The 17,316-nt window shown below is 43.4% G+C and overlaps 1 protein-coding gene across 1 annotated transcript in view; it reads left to right on the top strand.

Moving 5' to 3' along the window:
* Window positions 1-2,137: 2,137 nt before the first annotated feature.
* krt222 (keratin 222) overlaps window positions 2,138-17,316 on the top strand; it is a 34,327-nt gene continuing 19,148 nt past the window's right edge. The window contains exons 1-4 of the mRNA XM_054778018.1: window positions 2,138-2,179; window positions 9,837-10,167; window positions 10,251-10,463; window positions 16,771-16,853. Of these exons, the coding sequence (XP_054633993.1) occupies window positions 10,266-10,463; window positions 16,771-16,853 (281 nt within the window). The 5' untranslated portion in view covers window positions 2,138-2,179; window positions 9,837-10,167; window positions 10,251-10,265. The remainder of the gene's footprint in view (window positions 2,180-9,836; window positions 10,168-10,250; window positions 10,464-16,770; window positions 16,854-17,316) is intronic.

The raw sequence follows: 17,316 nt of genomic DNA, 5'->3' as shown, positions 1-17,316 counted from the left end.
CAAAAAAAATACTAGGGATGTCCAATAATATCCGCCCACCGCTAATATCGGCCCACCGATAATATCAGCGCAATATTGCATAAAAATGTGACATCAGGAGACATCGGTATCGGATTTTTTCCTGATAATGAAAACCGATACTATTTTAAGCCCCCCTCCTTTACGCTTTCCACAGGCTCTTGTTCCTGGCCGCTCTGACTGTTCTGAAGTCGGCTAGCCCCTGACGTTAGCCTCTGGGACGCTAGCTCTTAGCCATTCAGTGAAGCACAAATTGAAGGTCTTGATGTTCTAGCCAGCTCATCGATCTTGTTCGGTGGGGAATTCACGTTTCCCACGGTAATAGAAGGTGCCGAAGGCTTGAATCTCCATCGCTTTGAACATCGCTCCCTCACTCTACAATAAATGATTGCTGTTTTGTGGTTGAATATGGCCGATTATTGTTAAAAAAAAAAATGCATATTTAAGCAAATGGTCCTCAAAGTTGGCCTAATTTAAGCATTTTCAAGCAACAAATGGCTAAATGTACTGACTGCATGAACTAAAATTGGGTGTTATTTCATGTCTCGAGAGCTCTAATAATGTTACAAACCGTATTTAGAAGATCTTAAACAGGTTTTCTATGCCATTACTATGAAAATATTCCATTTATTAATATTGAATACCACTTATCGCGTTGGGTTTGAAACCAATTAACCGTGAAAGACTAGGGACGGGTGTACACACAATTAGCGATGGGAGCTGGGGTTTTTTAGCCAGTCAGACTTCAGATTTGCCTCTTAGAGCCAGCAAGCCGGCCCACGGTGACATCAGCACTTTTCCATCCTCTGATTGGTTGATCAGAGCAAAAGTCAATAAGCCAAGTTACGTTTGCTGCCTGCTCCCCGACCCAGCAAGAGTTTCCAGGATATTAAACTAATGACTTAGAGAGGCAGCTCAGTTTGCATTGCTTGTGGTTTTGTGATTCATGATTGGTTTTTTTGCATTTTGCATCTTGTCAGTGCATGCGCACACTGTTTGTGTCTGCTGAACTTGTCATTCAACCACTGAGCGATAACATGACGCGTAATGATAGTGCTGTCAGGAGTAATGATAGACTTTAGTCATATTTTTATGGATATATCTTGGTGACAGTGAAGCATTGCTGCTTATCTTCTGGCCCTGCCACTGTTTCACTGCACAACTTAAATGGGCTCAAACCAAGAGACAAACCTCAGAGAACCCAGGAGCAAGAAGCTTGACTTTCAAAAGGCAAATCCAAATTCATATTTTATCGAAAGACTGCGTGATGGAGAGTACACTTATTTACGTAAGATGCAAGTTTTTGGTGAGCTGTAGCCGACACAGGCCTTCACATTTACAAAAGCGGTGGAGGGCTGAAATGGACAAAAGACAGATGAATGTCTTTCCCACCTGACAGCAAAACTAGGGAATGCAAGTATGGGAGAAAAGCTGCGAGTAATTGAGACGCCAGTAAAATGTCTATTTTTGATTCACGGCTCGCTCCTCCCCCTAAAAACCGTCCCGCTAGCTTGACGTTGGCGTTGATATAAACATGTACAGATGGGCTTTCTAAAAGTAGCCCATGTATGCCGTATATTTTACCTGTATTGTTTTGTTGAGTCTTTACCGGAGCAAATATTACTCTTCCTGGGGTCCACCAACATATCTCCTACTAAATAAATGCAGTACATACTGTACAACACAACATGACGCAGTTTTTGTATTCTGCGATTGGCGACCAGTCCAGAGTGTACAGTGGTCCCTCGTTCCCAAAATAGCCCGCAATAAGTGAGATCCGTGAAGTAGCCAACTTCATTTTTTGACAATTATTTAGCAATGTTACAAAACCCGTATTTTAGCGATGAAAAAATCTGACACCGAGTGTGCACGCTCTGTCAATGTGGCCCGCCAGTCAAGAACTTTGCCCACCCCTGGTGTACTGTTGGGTGGAAACTGAGATAGAAACGCAGATCTCCCACATCTCCTGACTGTGGCCAACACACTAACCACCAGGCCACCATCGGCTTTGTAACTCTTTTCAAAACAAGATTTACACTAACTATTGTGCCTGAAAGCTTACATTTAGTTTTTCCTGTGCCATCCAGTTCTTGTTGAAAGCATCCACTTGAGTGAATCAGCGCTCCCTGCAGCTTCATAGAGAGTTGCATCAGCAGAATAGGTAATTACCTGAGCATTTTTAAAAACATATGAAACCTCATTGACAAATATGCTGTGAAGAAGAGGCCCAAGGCACCTCCCTGTACCCTCACTTAGATGAATCCTCATTAAAGTCAGAGCTGAGTCACTGAAGACCGAAGCAGACAGTTTCTTTAAATGAAAACTGCACTTTTGGGGGGAATTTTGTCCACTTCGTCCCATGAACCAAGTTCTGGTCGGATTTCGGTGATGAGGAACATAGTTCCGGTTAGTTGGTGGGGCGAAAACAAAATGCTTTCAAGAGAATCTGCATCACAAAAACGCCTCCTCGAAAAAATCAGACCTCACAATCGCTCGGCGTAACTTTCTCTCCCGTTGTATCACTGCGTGCTGTCGCCTGTGCACGTGTTTCACAGCGTCACAGCGGTCGTCTTCCCGCTTCCCAGGTTTACAGTTTTTCTTTTTCGGAAAGTGCAAGTGCAACAGTGTTTGAACAGGATTAGTAAAGTTCCTTAGCGAACGTGCAGAGTTCACCGTTGCAGCTCTGCCACACCGTTCTCTTCTACTGAACAATGGCAGCACGCTGCTTTATGCACTCATCTTTGCTCGTCTGAGAGGTGGTGTTCAACAACAGGTGCACCGCACTTCAACATCGGGGCCAGGAGGCCCGGGGCCGGACGGGCATGTAGTTGAGGAGATCTGCCAGGTACAAGTCACCTCAATGTATCGCCAACACAGGCAGGCGGGGCCGTGCGGCTGTTGCCACCTATACTCCCCATGGACATTACATCATGAGGAGGGGTTTTCACCAGCCTGGACAAGCACGCATGCACACACAGTGCAAAATGTACTGAAAAACCGTTCTGTCCATAAGATGGATTGTCCCGTGCAAGGCGGACCAAACGTCCATGCCATATGATCCCTAGTATGTGTCCTGTGTAAGCATCTTTACTGCACAACCTGCAGTGTCATACAATACTACCGTTTCGGCAAAATGTACACACACAGAATACATTCAGAAATATTTGATTATACACGTCTGCAGTGACTTATGTAGAGAAATTATTTAGTCACACATTTTATGGAATACGATAATCCCTCACCACTTGTAGTTCATATTTCCCGTTCTCACTGTATCGCAGATTTTAAAAATATATAAATAAACCATTCTTTTTCGTGGTTGAATACGGCCTGTTGCCATATTTAAGCAAATGTTACATATTTCTGGCCTTAATTAAGCATTTTTAACTATAAAAATGGCTAAATGAACTATATTTCAAATCTGGCATTCAAAGACGTGGTGATACGTAGTATTCTACACTGGCCACTAGGTGTCAGTAATGTTACATTGATGAGACAATAGCCACCGCAGCAAGTACTGTACTCTCCCAATGCTAGCACATTATTTTCTGTTACTATGTCTACTATATTGGGTAATAGGAGTGTAGAGGTGACTATGGGGGTGTTATTTCATGTCTAGAGGACTCTAATAAAATTGAATAATGTTAACAAACGTATTTAGAAGGTCATAAACAGGTTTTCAGGAATCCTACTTTGCGGAAATTCCCTTATCACAGTTGGGGCTGGAACCAATTAACCACGATAAACGAGGGATTACTGGGATTCCTAAGAGCCGTAACAGACACAACAAGTCAGTGCATCACGCATTATGTGCTTAAAATACAGCTTCCTGTGAGTATACACCTGGCCTGAAGGTGTTTCTTCGTGTGATTGGTTCAAGTGGTACGATGCTTCATGAGGCTTCATCTCACCATCACCATGGACACCACATTACGGTACTCGTAGTCATCAAAGACTAAGACAATTCTTATGATGATAATGATGCTAAAAAATACACTTTCTTTCAAAACTCTGACACAAATATGTTGATGATGCTAGAACTCATGTCATAACCGCTGATGCTAAAATGACATGTTTGATACAGTACCATGTGACATGCGTCGTATGAAGCAAGGTAGTTGTGCAGAGAGTACTTGTACATTTAGTAGCCAGAGCAGCGGACGACACGAATGCTCGCATTGACAAGAGCGTAAAGACCACCGGTATGTAGCGACTGTTGTTGGTTGTCAGATACAGTTAGACGTAAACGCTGATGGTCATTTAACAATTGAAAAATATTTAGTCTGAGGCGCATTTTGATACTATTCGTCAATGATTCTAAGGTTATCATCCTAACCTGACGAGCTCATGTAAATAGCTGAAGAGAGAAGTAACCTCAAGAAAATCGACTGGAGTTGAGTTGATCCTCTACGATCTTCTCAGCCTTTTCAAGTGCGGATTTGAAATCGGAAATCGTCAAATATGGAGGACAACTTAACAGAGCTTAAAAAGCAACGGACTGCTGCTAAAAGTTCCTTTTCCAAAAAAGCTAACTTCATTTATAGGAGCGCAGACAAGATGAGGGATCAAGAGTTAAGAGAAGAATTCGCTAAACTCAGTAGTTACTTTAACAGATTCTTTGACGCAAGTGAAGACTACAAAACTGGACTTCTTGAAGTTGAAACACCAGATGACAAAGAACAAGTAGTGCTTAAAGAGTACTTGGAAAAAGACTTGGAAGAAATTGAAGGAAAATTCATGGAAACTGAGAAGATGGTTCAGTATAAGCTATGGACAAAATACAGTGAAAATGATCTCATGTCAGTAATCCAAGATGCTGAGGTGAGTTGTCAGGCGCTTGAATGTGAATCCACCAACACAAACCTGAAGGCACTTTTAAGCATTCTTGAAAACCTGATCACAGACGTTGTTAAAGCCAGGTCAAATTGGGAGCGTTGGGTACCAGCGGGTCAAATGCAAGACTTGAATAACAGAATACGGACAGTCACAAAAACAAAACAAAGAATGGTGCTTGAAGTAGCCAAGGGTACTGCTCCACAGACGAGCAAAGCACTGGCGTCTGGAGGGAACTCAGTGCATCCAGCAGCAATTCAATCGGTAAAGATTAAAGCAACTCGTCTACCCATCTTCAGTGGTTGCAGCAGAGAATATTACAGATGGAAGAAAGACTGGGAATCGCTGCAAAGACAAGGAAACCCACAGGGGTCATCTGAAGTTATGAAGGCACAACTAATAGACAGCCTAGACAAAAAGATCATAAAAGAACTAAGACTAACATCCTACAGTACTGGAGAAGAGATATTCAGAGCTTTGGAGAACAACTATAGCAATAAGTCGACCATCATCCTTGAGGTTTTGAGAGACTTGCAGGAACTATCTCCCATCCGGGGAAACAATCCGAGGGAAGTCATTGGGCTCATTAAAGAAATAGAAAAAGCTCTAGCAGATTTAACAGAATTGGGAGATTCTGATGCAGCGGAAAATCCACTGAGCATACTATCAGTGCAAAGTAAACTACCCAACTCCATCCAAGAGGCTTGGCTAATTTTTAAACGTGACCCGAAAAACGATGTTTCAACATCCAACCAATTCAGCAAGTTATTATCGTTTCTTAAAGATCGAGAAGACATCCTCCAAGAAATGGAACAATGTAACATGCATTGCTAAAAAAAAACAGACTACCCCTATGAGAGGAAGCGTGTGTTTACTAAAACCTCAACGATGGATCCTGAAAGCACATGCATCGTGTGCGGGGATGATCGGCACCACGATAGACTCTTCTTTTGTAGGAAATTCAAAGGACTTGGACTACAGGACAAGAGGACTGCTGTGGCCAAATCAGGGGCCTGCGAGTTGTGTCTAAAATGCCACGATGAAGAAGAACACTGTGAGAAAACATACCTTTGCAACAACAAGGAGTGCCGCAGAGATCATAATTACATTCTCTGGCCAAGAAAGGAAAAGGACAGTGAAAGAAGAAGAGAGAAAACAGGCAGTTTTACAAGTCAACAGATAAGAGGCTTGGCAAAATTGTCACCAGAAAGTGCAGAAGAGGTCAAAAAGATCTTGGCTAAATCCTCATGGGAAAACACTAAAGAAGTCAAAGAAGACTTTGACAAACAAGTCAAGTACCGCCATCAGTCACACTGAGGAAAGAAACAGTCCTTTTGATGTTGCCAAAAGTGACCACATATAGAGGCAACACACTTGGAAAACGAAGCTCATCACAGACTAGAATTGAAAGGCAGGAACGTGACAATACACTTTATGGGGAGGGAGACACAGTCATCAAAGTAAAAACAAAGAAATACAACCAAAGTAATAGGAACGCACACCCTCGTGCTGTGGTCTTGATGTAGTTGCCTGGGTGCACAACATCGTTGAACCTGAAGAGCTAAACAAGTTCTTTCCGAAAGAACTAAAAAAGACCCAAAAAAACAGAACTACTAATTGGTCACAGAAAAGGCTTTTTATAACGTCCATGTTCAATGGAGATCATTGAAAAAGATCTTGAGAGTCCGTGGTAGGTGGCGCACACCCGGATTTACCTGAAGACATACAAGTTCCCGCACTTTAATTCTGAAACGTACTTACTGCTACAGTTGCTGTGTGGAGGATGCCATTGTGGAAGTCGGAACTTGAAGTGATCATAAAGGGCCAACATCAACACCACAATAGGGTGCAAAATACCCACAGACAGAAAACCCAACTTCCCTGCCAAACAACAAGAACAACGTTTGTGGGAACAGAAAGGCAATTAAACAAAGAACCACATTGGAAACAAGCCGACAACACACTAATCCATGAGATGGTCGGACGAGGAACAGCAACAAAACTCAGTGACAAGATGATAAATGATTGGAAGAGGCCAGTGTGGTACGTCCCCAAGAAGACCCTGGACATCTCTTGTTCGAAGGATACCCATACAATCAAATTCATCCAAGCAGAGGTTCAAGTTGAAGTTCTGAAAATATGGTGACAACTTGGTCATCCAAGTCTTACTTGGATAGGCAAGTCACTTACGTAAGAACATCGCAGTTGGAGATATTGTTTGGAGAGCTGATCAAGCTGTGCTCAGAGGAAAGTACAAACTGACTTTAGTCGTCAGTGTCAATGCAGGCGGAAAAGGCATCGTAAGAGACATACAAGTCAAGATTTCCTCAAGTTACACAATATCAACTATAAAATACATCGCATATCAGAAGCCAGGCAAACTGAAAAGTCAAATTCCACCTACAAAGTCCAGAAGTCTTGTCGTCTTGATTCCTGCAGAAAAGCAGGAAAATCCGTAAAAAAGACTAGTGTGACCTCTTTGGGTTCAAGAACCAGAAGGCCAGGCGGAAGGTGAGACAATTTCTTGAAAGTATTTTATTGCAAACAAGCATTAAAATGAAATGGGCTGTTCATAAACTGATCAAAATTTTAAGACCACAGACTTTAAAAGCCAAAATGTGGATTCCATGTGATTCCCGTAGTAAGACAGTCATTTGCAACCTCTCAAAAGATCCTGAGGTTCATGGAACAAAAAAGTCAAGGGGTAGTCCCAAAAAAATGTCACCAGCCTTGAGCCGGACAATCCCGTTGACTGTCCGTCAAGACATGGGACCATCCTTAGCCCAAATGAAGGTTGTTACTGGTGTCGAATGCAGTCCAACAACCATCAGTCTCCTTCAACGCCACAATATTGTCCATTTGGAATTTGCACAAGAGCACTAAACATGGGACATTGAAAGTTTATTCTGTGATAAGAAAAAAGTGTAACCTTGACGGTCCTGATGGCTTCCAACGTTACGGTCATGACAAGGAGATCCCACCTGAGATGCTTTCCACATGGCACAGTGGAGGGGGCCCCATCGTGATCTGGGGTGCTTTTTTCTTAAATGGAACAATGGAGCTTCATGTTATGCAGGGGCGTCAAACGGCAGCTGGCTGTGTGGAGATGTTGCGGGGGGCATCCCCCATGAATGAAGGCCCTCGCTGTGTGGTGATGACTGTCTTTTTCAACAGGACAACGCTGCACTTCACAATGCCTGTCTGACAGAGGACGTCTTCCAGAGGACTAAGCTCACTCTTTTGGACCATCCTGCGTGTTCCCCTGATCTAAATCCAATTGAGAACATTTGAGGATGGATGGCAAGCGAAGTTTACAAAAATGGACATTAGTTCCAGACAGTGGATGCCCTCCGGCACCGCCACTCATACGGAGTCCTTTTTTGAGCATTTTATTTTCTATTTTAGCAGGGTTTAGTGGGGTTTTTTGTTATAGTTGTAAACCTTTGATCATTTGTTGAACAGCCTATTTCAGTTTAATGGTTGTTTGCAATAAATTGCTTCGTCACTTCCATTTCTTCCTTTTTTGCATTTTGAAACTCTACTTAGAACTTCCTGAAGATCCAACAGTGAAACATGTAAATTCTTGCAATGTATCAACTGGCGTTAATTGTGTAAAGTATTCACGTTTGTACGCACTGGGATGCATCCAGGCATCATGTCTTCTTCCAGAACAGTCTGATGTTTATTAAACAGCTCAGTTTTAATTTTATCCATGTACTTAACAAAAGTGACTTATTTCAGCTTTACTTTGTGTCCTTGTTGGTGTCACTGTTGCCAACGCCTCAGTTAGAAAAGTAGCAGTTGGCTGTCCCAGAAGTCCCTAGATGATGTCATCGGCTAATCTGCATTATTTGCATATGACGTAACAGATGCTGTAGGAAAAAAGCATAACCTCGTAGGAGAGACAAAAACAAAGAGTAATAACACCCTAATTAGGTTTAGAACTCCATCAAACTTGATTCTTGGTTTGTTCATTTCAAATTGACCGCCACTTAAAATAAAAATGAAATAATTTTCAGTCTAGGAAGCATAATAATTACATCCGGACTCCCTCCAGCCTTTATCTGCAATTGTTTCACAGCGGAGGGAGCCCCCTGCTGTGGCCACCGTGGTGCACTGTAGTCATGCACCTGCGCCAGGCAGACTCTGCTGCCATTATTAATGTTGGAGGTGATTCATGTTAACGGTGATTGAGAGTGCAGACAAGTCCAAACAGCTTCGTGTTTTGATCCGATAATCTTAAATAACTTTGATCAAATGCAGAATTACCACAGCCTCTGCTTGGATATGAACACGGATGCAGCTGGGAACACCAAGGTAGGTTGGATCGCATGGTTTAAAATATGTATAAAGCACTTCATGTTCGGTTCCCATAATGCCTGGCTTCCGATAATGCGTAACTTCCATGTTACGTTTCTTATCGTTCATAGTAGCGATGCCAACGTTCAGTCTGATTGGCTTCTGGCTGCCCCGTTCTGGCGAGACAGCTTTTCTCCAAACAAGAAATCTCGTCACGTATTAATCTCAGGAGATCTGCTGACACCCCTAATGGCTACTGCAGTATGTTGAGTAATATAAGTATAAAAGTGGCTGTAAGGGTGTTATTTTATGTTTTCTAATCATGTTAATAACAATGCTAAGTATTTAGAAGGTTGTAAACAGGTTTTCTATGCTGTAACTACCAAAATATTCCATTTAGAAATAAGGAAATTCACTTATCACAGTCGGGTCTGGAACCAATTAACCACGCTAAACGAAGGATTACTGTATTACCTTTGGTATCGATACCATCCCTATTCGGATCGTTCGACCCACCTCTAATACAGTTTCAGTGCCTCACATGATTTGTCATGTCACTGTGTTTGAAAGGAGCTCAGTAATCCTGGATCAGAGAGGACAAAGGGCCCCAGAGTGCTGGTGATGTAAGCACCATGCCTGACCCCCACTACTCTCCACTCTACCGTTTTCTGTTTGTTTGCTCGCAGACCAAAACAGCACCGATTGCATGTGCAGGCTGATCAGGCTGCTGTGTCTCAGGGGCCAGCCGATGATGCCCTCAGACACGGTGGGAAGAAGAACGTGTTGACCAGCTCTTTGGGGAGGAATGTGGTGAGGAAGCTGTGAGGAGAGGCTGTTTGGATCCTCGGACCGGTACACTTTTGCTTTCTTCTTTGAACTGCATTTATTGGGCATTTTTTCTTGGAAGGCCACGTTAGCTCACGTGAGATCACTGGGTAAACATTGACTTAGTTCACGCCTCTGAAAGCCCTAAAAAGAGTGTGAGACTGCAGCTGCATATCACATTGTAGGCTTTCTGTAAGTACATTTGTTATTTTCTCAAGATTCCTGACAATGGCCCAACCAGCATTCCGTAGCATCATGTGACTTCTTGTTTGCAGATATCTAAGTTCACCATGGATTTGCTTCAGAACTCGGGTCAGCTCGAGTGGGGGCTGAACACTCGTTTAAAGAGCTTTCTGGACCAGGTCAACAGGCTGCAGGAGACCAACCAGCAGCTGGAGGCCCATATCATCCAAGTCGGCATGAGAAAGAGTTTATCTTCTCAGGACTGGTCCAAGCAGGAAGACGCTGTGAAGGAGCTCCGAGCTCAGGTGAGAGTCATTAATGATTATTCCAGACGGACTCATTCTGTGAGAGCCAGTTTAACGACATTGTCTGCCAATCATGCTAAGATAAGTCAAGCAGAACATTGCCATGCAGCCGCTCAAGGCCATCGTCAATAATCGTCAAGTGAGACTGTGTGACGCCGTAATAACTGCTGTCATACAAGAGACAATTAGTAGAGCTGCCATTGAAAGCACATGGCATGAACGGTATGCTTTCCTGTAAGTCAGGTGCAAAAACAGCATTCGCTTATTAAAAGCACCATGCGATGACAGCTTTCTAGGGGCATACAATAACCTTGGCTTTAGGCTAGGGCAGGGGTGGGCAAACTACGGCCCGGGGGCCACATGTGGCCCGCCGAGCGTTTGAATCCGGCCCGCCAGTTGCTTCCCAAGTATTTAAACCTTAAACATACAAGCTGGCAACATGACTTGCAAGTAGTCAGAGTCAGTCAAGCTGAGACAACCTTTTGATGGTTTAAGTAGCTTTTCACACGCAGCCATCCAGACGTCTACCTCACCCACGGTGCCAAACAAACACAAGTCAACAAATATGTGACACACAATTTAACCTTTTAACCTCCCCACTGCACTGTCCGAAAGTGAAAAAGGAGGGACGTTCACATATTTTTAATAGTCAATGTTTTAGCGTTCATAGTTCCCATTGTGTATCACATCCTTCATTCAGTAGAAAAAAAATGTAAAATTCAGTTGTTGTTTGATGTGGTCTGACGTTTAAAGTGCTCCTGAAAAAGGCACATATCGCACATTGGATGACACTAATCCCAAGCGGACTGTTGGAATTCTAAGCGTAAAATTAGTGTGCATGTATCAAATATATAGTCTGGACCCCCAGACAATTTTTATATAGTTAGTTTAGTTAGTTTAGTTATATAGTTTTTTTAGTTTAGTTTAGTTATATAGTTTTTTATATAGTTATGACCACAAAAAGAAAAATCAAAACATATGCAGAGTTAATCCCCTGACGCTGGTTGAGTTGAAGTCTGGTAAAACTGGGGGACGTCATGCATAAAGGTTCAAATTCCCAGGTCATGTGACTTCAGAGGGCACATTTTCTTTGCAAATATTAGTTACATTCCAAAACATTCCATTCCAAGCATTTGACCTCAGGTTCCTTTGTGTCTTTGGTTGAGATAGATTTTGTAATACGGCCTTCCCTCATTTGTCGCGGGGGATATGTTCCCAAAATAGCCGCAGTAAGTGAAAGCCAACATTATTCTACATGTTTTAAGGCTGCAAAAGCCCTCACCGTACACTTTATACACTCACCTTTTAAAAACTCTCAATGTTCACATTTTGTTTGAATTTTAATGATCAGTCTACTAGCTTGGACACAATGAATTCTAAGTGACTCACGTGTATTCACTCCTCTGACTGTGCTTCGTCCTGGCGTCGTTCAGCCACAGCATTTTCGTAATCCTTGTTAAAACATGTTGCTCCTGCCGTCGTCCTCCTCCTCGTCCTACTCCTTCAACCGAAGATTCAGCCAATTTAGCCGGTTAGCTGGTGCTTCTTCTTCTATTGTTTATTGGCGGTTAGCAAGCAGGTCACGCAGTTAGCTAGTTTGCTAGCGACGGCACAAAGGAGATTGATTGACAGTGGTCTACAGCCAATCAGGACGCAGAACACAATGGGCGGGTTCTCCCTTCGCCAATAAGGAGTGGTGTAGCTCTATAGTTAGCCGGCTGTGGGGTTTCTGATGCGCTCGTACACGCGCGTAAACACACAGACAGGTGGAGCTGCACACGTCTTCAACATGAGTATACAACACCCTCTACTGGTAGCAGTGGTAAATACAATAACAGACACATACAACAGAGCACCGATAAAATGTGCAAAATTGCACTTTCAAAAATCCCCGAACAGCAAATCCACAAAAGGTGAACCGCGATGTAGCGAGGGACACTGTATCACAATTTTCTATCCATATAGAGGAGGCACGCTTTAAATCGGGGCATCAAACTCACATTGCAGTTATGGTTGCCCTCAGAGAGCCACCTGGAGCTGGAAACCATATCATTGTTCAACTGCCTTGTGATGTGATTACACGTTTGATTAAATCCTTACATTATTGACTTACTTGCATTCAAGTCACAAGTCAAGGTGCCAGCCAATGGCAGGGCACATGCAGACAAACACTCACATTCATACCTATGGACCATTTAGAGACGCCAGCTAACCTAACATGTCGGAGTACCTGGAGAAAACCCACGCACGCACGAGGAGAACAGCAGAGATTCGAACTCAGGTCTTCCCGATCTCCTGACTGTGTGGCCAACATGCTAACCACTCGGCAACCGTGCGGCGACTGGTGTTTAATTCATTTTAAATGAGGTATGGCAACTACAGAAATAAGAATCAATACAAATTTTGATTTTTTTTTTAGATATAACACCATTTTCAAATAAAATAGATAACTAATACAAAAAGGAAATGTTAAAAAAGTGTGTTTTTCCAGGTCACGTCAAACAATATGGTGGTCCGAACCTGGCCCCCGGGCCTTGAGTTTGACTCGTGTGCTTTGAAATGATAAGGCATCCTCGATTAAACAATTAAACTTCTTAAGCGTCATTGGAGTTTCTCATTGCTGGGCCAGGTGTCCTGATCTTGGGCAATGCAAATATGGTCACCCTAAAGGTTGTTTGAGCCCACTGAAATGTGAAACTCGAGGCTACGAGCCGTCCAATACAGAACGGTAATGTTTACAATTGAGCTCCTGTAGACAATGTAAACAGTTATGAGCCTCATTATTCAGTAAGACCTGAGCCAAAGCTGCAAGAAAGGCTGAAGAGATAGCTGAGCTCTGCCGTCTTGCATTATTATGCAACTCTCCTTCAAGGTTTTCCAGATGCAAGCACAGACACAGCGAATGCTTTTTTTAATCTTAAGTGCGTCCCATTACTTTGCTTTTGAACTCATTACAGCACATGAAGGAATCTAATCTGCTACTAAAACATGAAGCCGTTTTGATCCGTGGCGTTCGCAGGCTCTTGAAAAGGCTCAGCAGTAATGAGTGTACTGAAACCCACACATCATAAGTCTACTGTGTTTTTTAATCCTGTAAACGTTGGAGTGTTGCCTGATATATAAACATGGGTGCGCCTTGTGCAGGAAATGTTCTGTACTCATGCTAAAGCAAATGGAAAGAATATTGACCTTAGACATGAGATGTGTACAATGAAGTCTAGGACACACCTTTTTTCCTCCATTGTCTGAAACATGTTTTGCTTTTCCAGTCATCTTTCGACATTGACAGCCAGGCGGAATCATCGTGCGCTAGATTAGGGTTACTTTCTAGGGAAAGTCGTTTGATAATAAAGTCTGTTTTTGACACGACTCGCTCGCCCCTCGCACCAAACCCTCCTGCTAGCTTGACGTTTATGTTTGGATTTAATTATGTTTAATTACATTTATCAAAAGGGAAAAGAATAGAATCTCTTGTACGAGTGCCATCCCAAACCTGCTTCTGAGACTCTGCGACTTGATGAAGAGAGATGACGACATGCAGTGGAGATGCTATTCCACTGCAGTCCTGGAGGTGTGGCCTGTATGGTGCGCATTATACTGCACGGTGGACGCAACTACCACAAACAGCACACTGGGTGTGGAGGACATTTGGAGCCAATGCACGCTGACTGTAACAATGTAACAAAGTCAATGAATATTCCAGTCCTGAAGTGAATGACGCTGATGCCAGTGAGGGTATATACTGCATTTCAACATACTCCATATAATCTCCACATCAAAATCTTAAGACCCGTTGAAAAATTGCAAGAATTTTCATTTTGCACTGTTGGATCTTAAGATGGTTCAAAGTAGAGCTTCAAAATGCAAAAACAAAAGAATGCAAGTGAGACAAAAAACCTTTTGAGTAAGCAATTTATTGCAGACAAGCATTAAAGTGAAATAACCACTGATCAAAAGTTTAAGACCACCACAGCAAAAATGTGGATTCAATGGTATTTTCTGTCAGGTTTTTACACTGTCATGATCTCTTGATGGCAAAGGCAAAAAAGCTTTCCCTCTTTGAACGCCATCGGATTGTTGAGCTGTGTGAGCAAGACAGTCATTTGAAACTTCTTCAAAGGTCCTGAGGGTTATGGAACAAAAAAGTCAAGTGAGAGACACAAATTTCGCTGGCCCCGAGTCAAAGGACCCGGGACGATTCTTAGCCCAAATGAAGGTTGTTAGCGATGCCCACTGCAGTCCAATAACCATCAGATGGCAGCTACGAGAGAACGGTTTTAAGGGTTTTTTGAGAAAAAAATGGAACCTTGACAGTCCAGATGGCTTCCAACGTTACTGGCATGACAAGGAGATCCCACCTGAGATGTTCTCCACACGGCACAGTGGAAGGTGCACCATCATGATCCTTCAATAGAACAATGGAGCTTCAGGTTGTGCAGGGGTGTCAAACGCCATGTGGCTATGTGGAGATGTTGCAGGGGTCATCCCACACGACTGAAGGTCCTCGTCTATGTTTTTATTTCAACTTTACCAGGTAAGATCAATTGAGAACAGTTTGTCGTTGACAATGATGACCTGGCAATGAGGCCCCAGTATGATATCAAGACCGGAAGGACTCAACACTTACAACAGTCAGCTCGGGACTGTTGGAGTTTCTGTTGAAACAGGTGGTAAGTGAGTGTTAAAGTGGAAGGCCTCAAGTCACTCGCTGCAGCAGAACTGAATTTTGGCAGCCTTTTGGAAGACACGGCGTAATGGTGTCACTGGATCTCAGGTGGTAGTTGTCATGGGGAAGTGCAAGAGTTTGGTGAGGTACTGAGGTGTTCTTCCGTGAAGAGTCTTCAAGACAAATAGAAGCCAGTGATGGAGTCGTCGTGTGGTTTGTAAAGATCACGATGGTGGGTTGAGAAAGGCACACCGGAGGCAAAACGGATGGCTGAAAGGAAGACAGCATCCGGTCTGTTAGGGGCACACTTGGAGGCCATTTTAGAGATGACATCACCATAATCAAACAAAGTAGTATGGTCGTCTTCTCCAGGGCATGTGAAAGAGGTCTTATTACGGTAAAGGAGCCCCTGGCTTTAACTTTGGCCTGCAGATTATTGATGTGGAACTTGAAAGAAAGTGTTTGGTCCAAGCAGATACCCAGGTATCCGTAGGAGCTGAAGAACTCCAGTTCTCAGCCGTCATCGCAGGTAATCTTGGGGGGGGCAAGTGACACTTTTTTTTATTGAGACACAGGTGAAGGTCATGAAAAGACTTGTCAATGGACACGTGGCTGAGTTGAAGGGTGGAAGGCCAGATGAAATGATAGCACAACGCTGCCTGACAAAGGACTTCTTCCAGAGGAACAAGCTCACTCTTTTGGACCATCCTGCATGTTCCCCTGATCTAAATCCAGTGGAGAACATTTGGGGAAGGATGGCAAGGGAGGTTTGCAAAAATGGACATTAGTTTCAGACAGTGGATGCCCACCGTGAAGCCATCGTCACCACCTGGGGCGACATTCCCATTGGCCTCCCGGAAACACCTGCATCAAGCATCCATCCATCCATCCATCCAACCATCCATCCATCCAACCATCCATCCATCCAACCATCCATCCATCCATCCATCCATCCATCCAACCATCCATCCATCCAACCATCCATCCATCCATCCATCCATCCATCCAACCATCCATCCAACCATCCATCCATCCATCCATCCATCCATCCAACCATCCATCCATCCATCCATCCATCCAACCATCCATCCAACCATCCATCCATCCATCCATCCAACCATCCATCCAACCATCCATCCAACCATCCATCCATCCAACCATCCATCCATCCATCCATCCATTTTCTATACCGCTTCTCCTCATTAGCTGGCATCAAGCATGGCCAAACTAATTTTTGAAGTGATTAACAAGATTAACGAGTCCTTTTTGAGCATTTTATTTCTATTTGTGGGGGGGTTATGGGGTTTTGTTTGCATACTCATTTTTTTTTGTGTCACTCCCATTTCTTGTTTTAAGCTCTACTTAGAACATCCATAAGATCCAGCAGTGCAAAATGTAAATTCTTGCAATTTTTCAACTGGTCTTAAACTTTAAATGAAATATGTCAGCGCCGCTAGTGCAGCTCTCAGCCATCCAGGTTCCTAGAAATGTTCCACTGGTTTGACAACACGTACTACTCAAATTTGTTATTTGTCATGCAAATATTTTCAGAGGCTAATGGCGAGAGACGACACTGATGCATCAAACACATGGACCCCATTTCAGTCCTTACAGTGTATCTTTTCTGCTTTGCTTTGCTAGGTTGGCCAACTACTGATGGAGAACGCCCGCTTGGCGCTACAGTCTGACAGCATGAAGTCCAGAGCTGCTGCCATCCAGGCCAGGTCAGCCGTACGTGCCTGGAGCGTTCTTGGAAGTGATCAGCCACCTTTTAGCTTTTCAGCTGTAAAATTAAATAGAAACTAGAAAGCAACTTAGTTGAATTTGACGTCCACCAGGGGGCAATATGTGTCACTCGTGGACATTGCTTAAAGCTGCAAGCAGCGTTGAATGGGCCCCACACAAAACCTACCCACCATATTCTTCATCGTCATCATATTTTCAACATTCAGTTGAGACCAAATTAACCATTGACACCTCTCCCCCAAAGATGATCTCATTCCACTCATCGACTGACCTTGTTTTCGTGTTTTGAGGCAATTCATAGTCTGTTTCCCCAGAACGTGCTGATGCTTTCTTCATACTTCTGTGTGTCTCTCCTCTCCGCTTGCCTGCCTCGCTAACCCACTTGTCCCATTGCAGAGCATTTGATTGGCTAAGTCATGTCATGTGATTGGTCTGTGTATG

This window comes from Dunckerocampus dactyliophorus, chromosome 6 (genome assembly GCF_027744805.1).
Source record: "Dunckerocampus dactyliophorus isolate RoL2022-P2 chromosome 6, RoL_Ddac_1.1, whole genome shotgun sequence".
In the NCBI taxonomy this organism is placed as follows: Eukaryota; Metazoa; Chordata; class Actinopteri; order Syngnathiformes; family Syngnathidae; genus Dunckerocampus; species Dunckerocampus dactyliophorus.
This window is presented reverse-complemented; position numbering and strand designations above follow the sequence as displayed.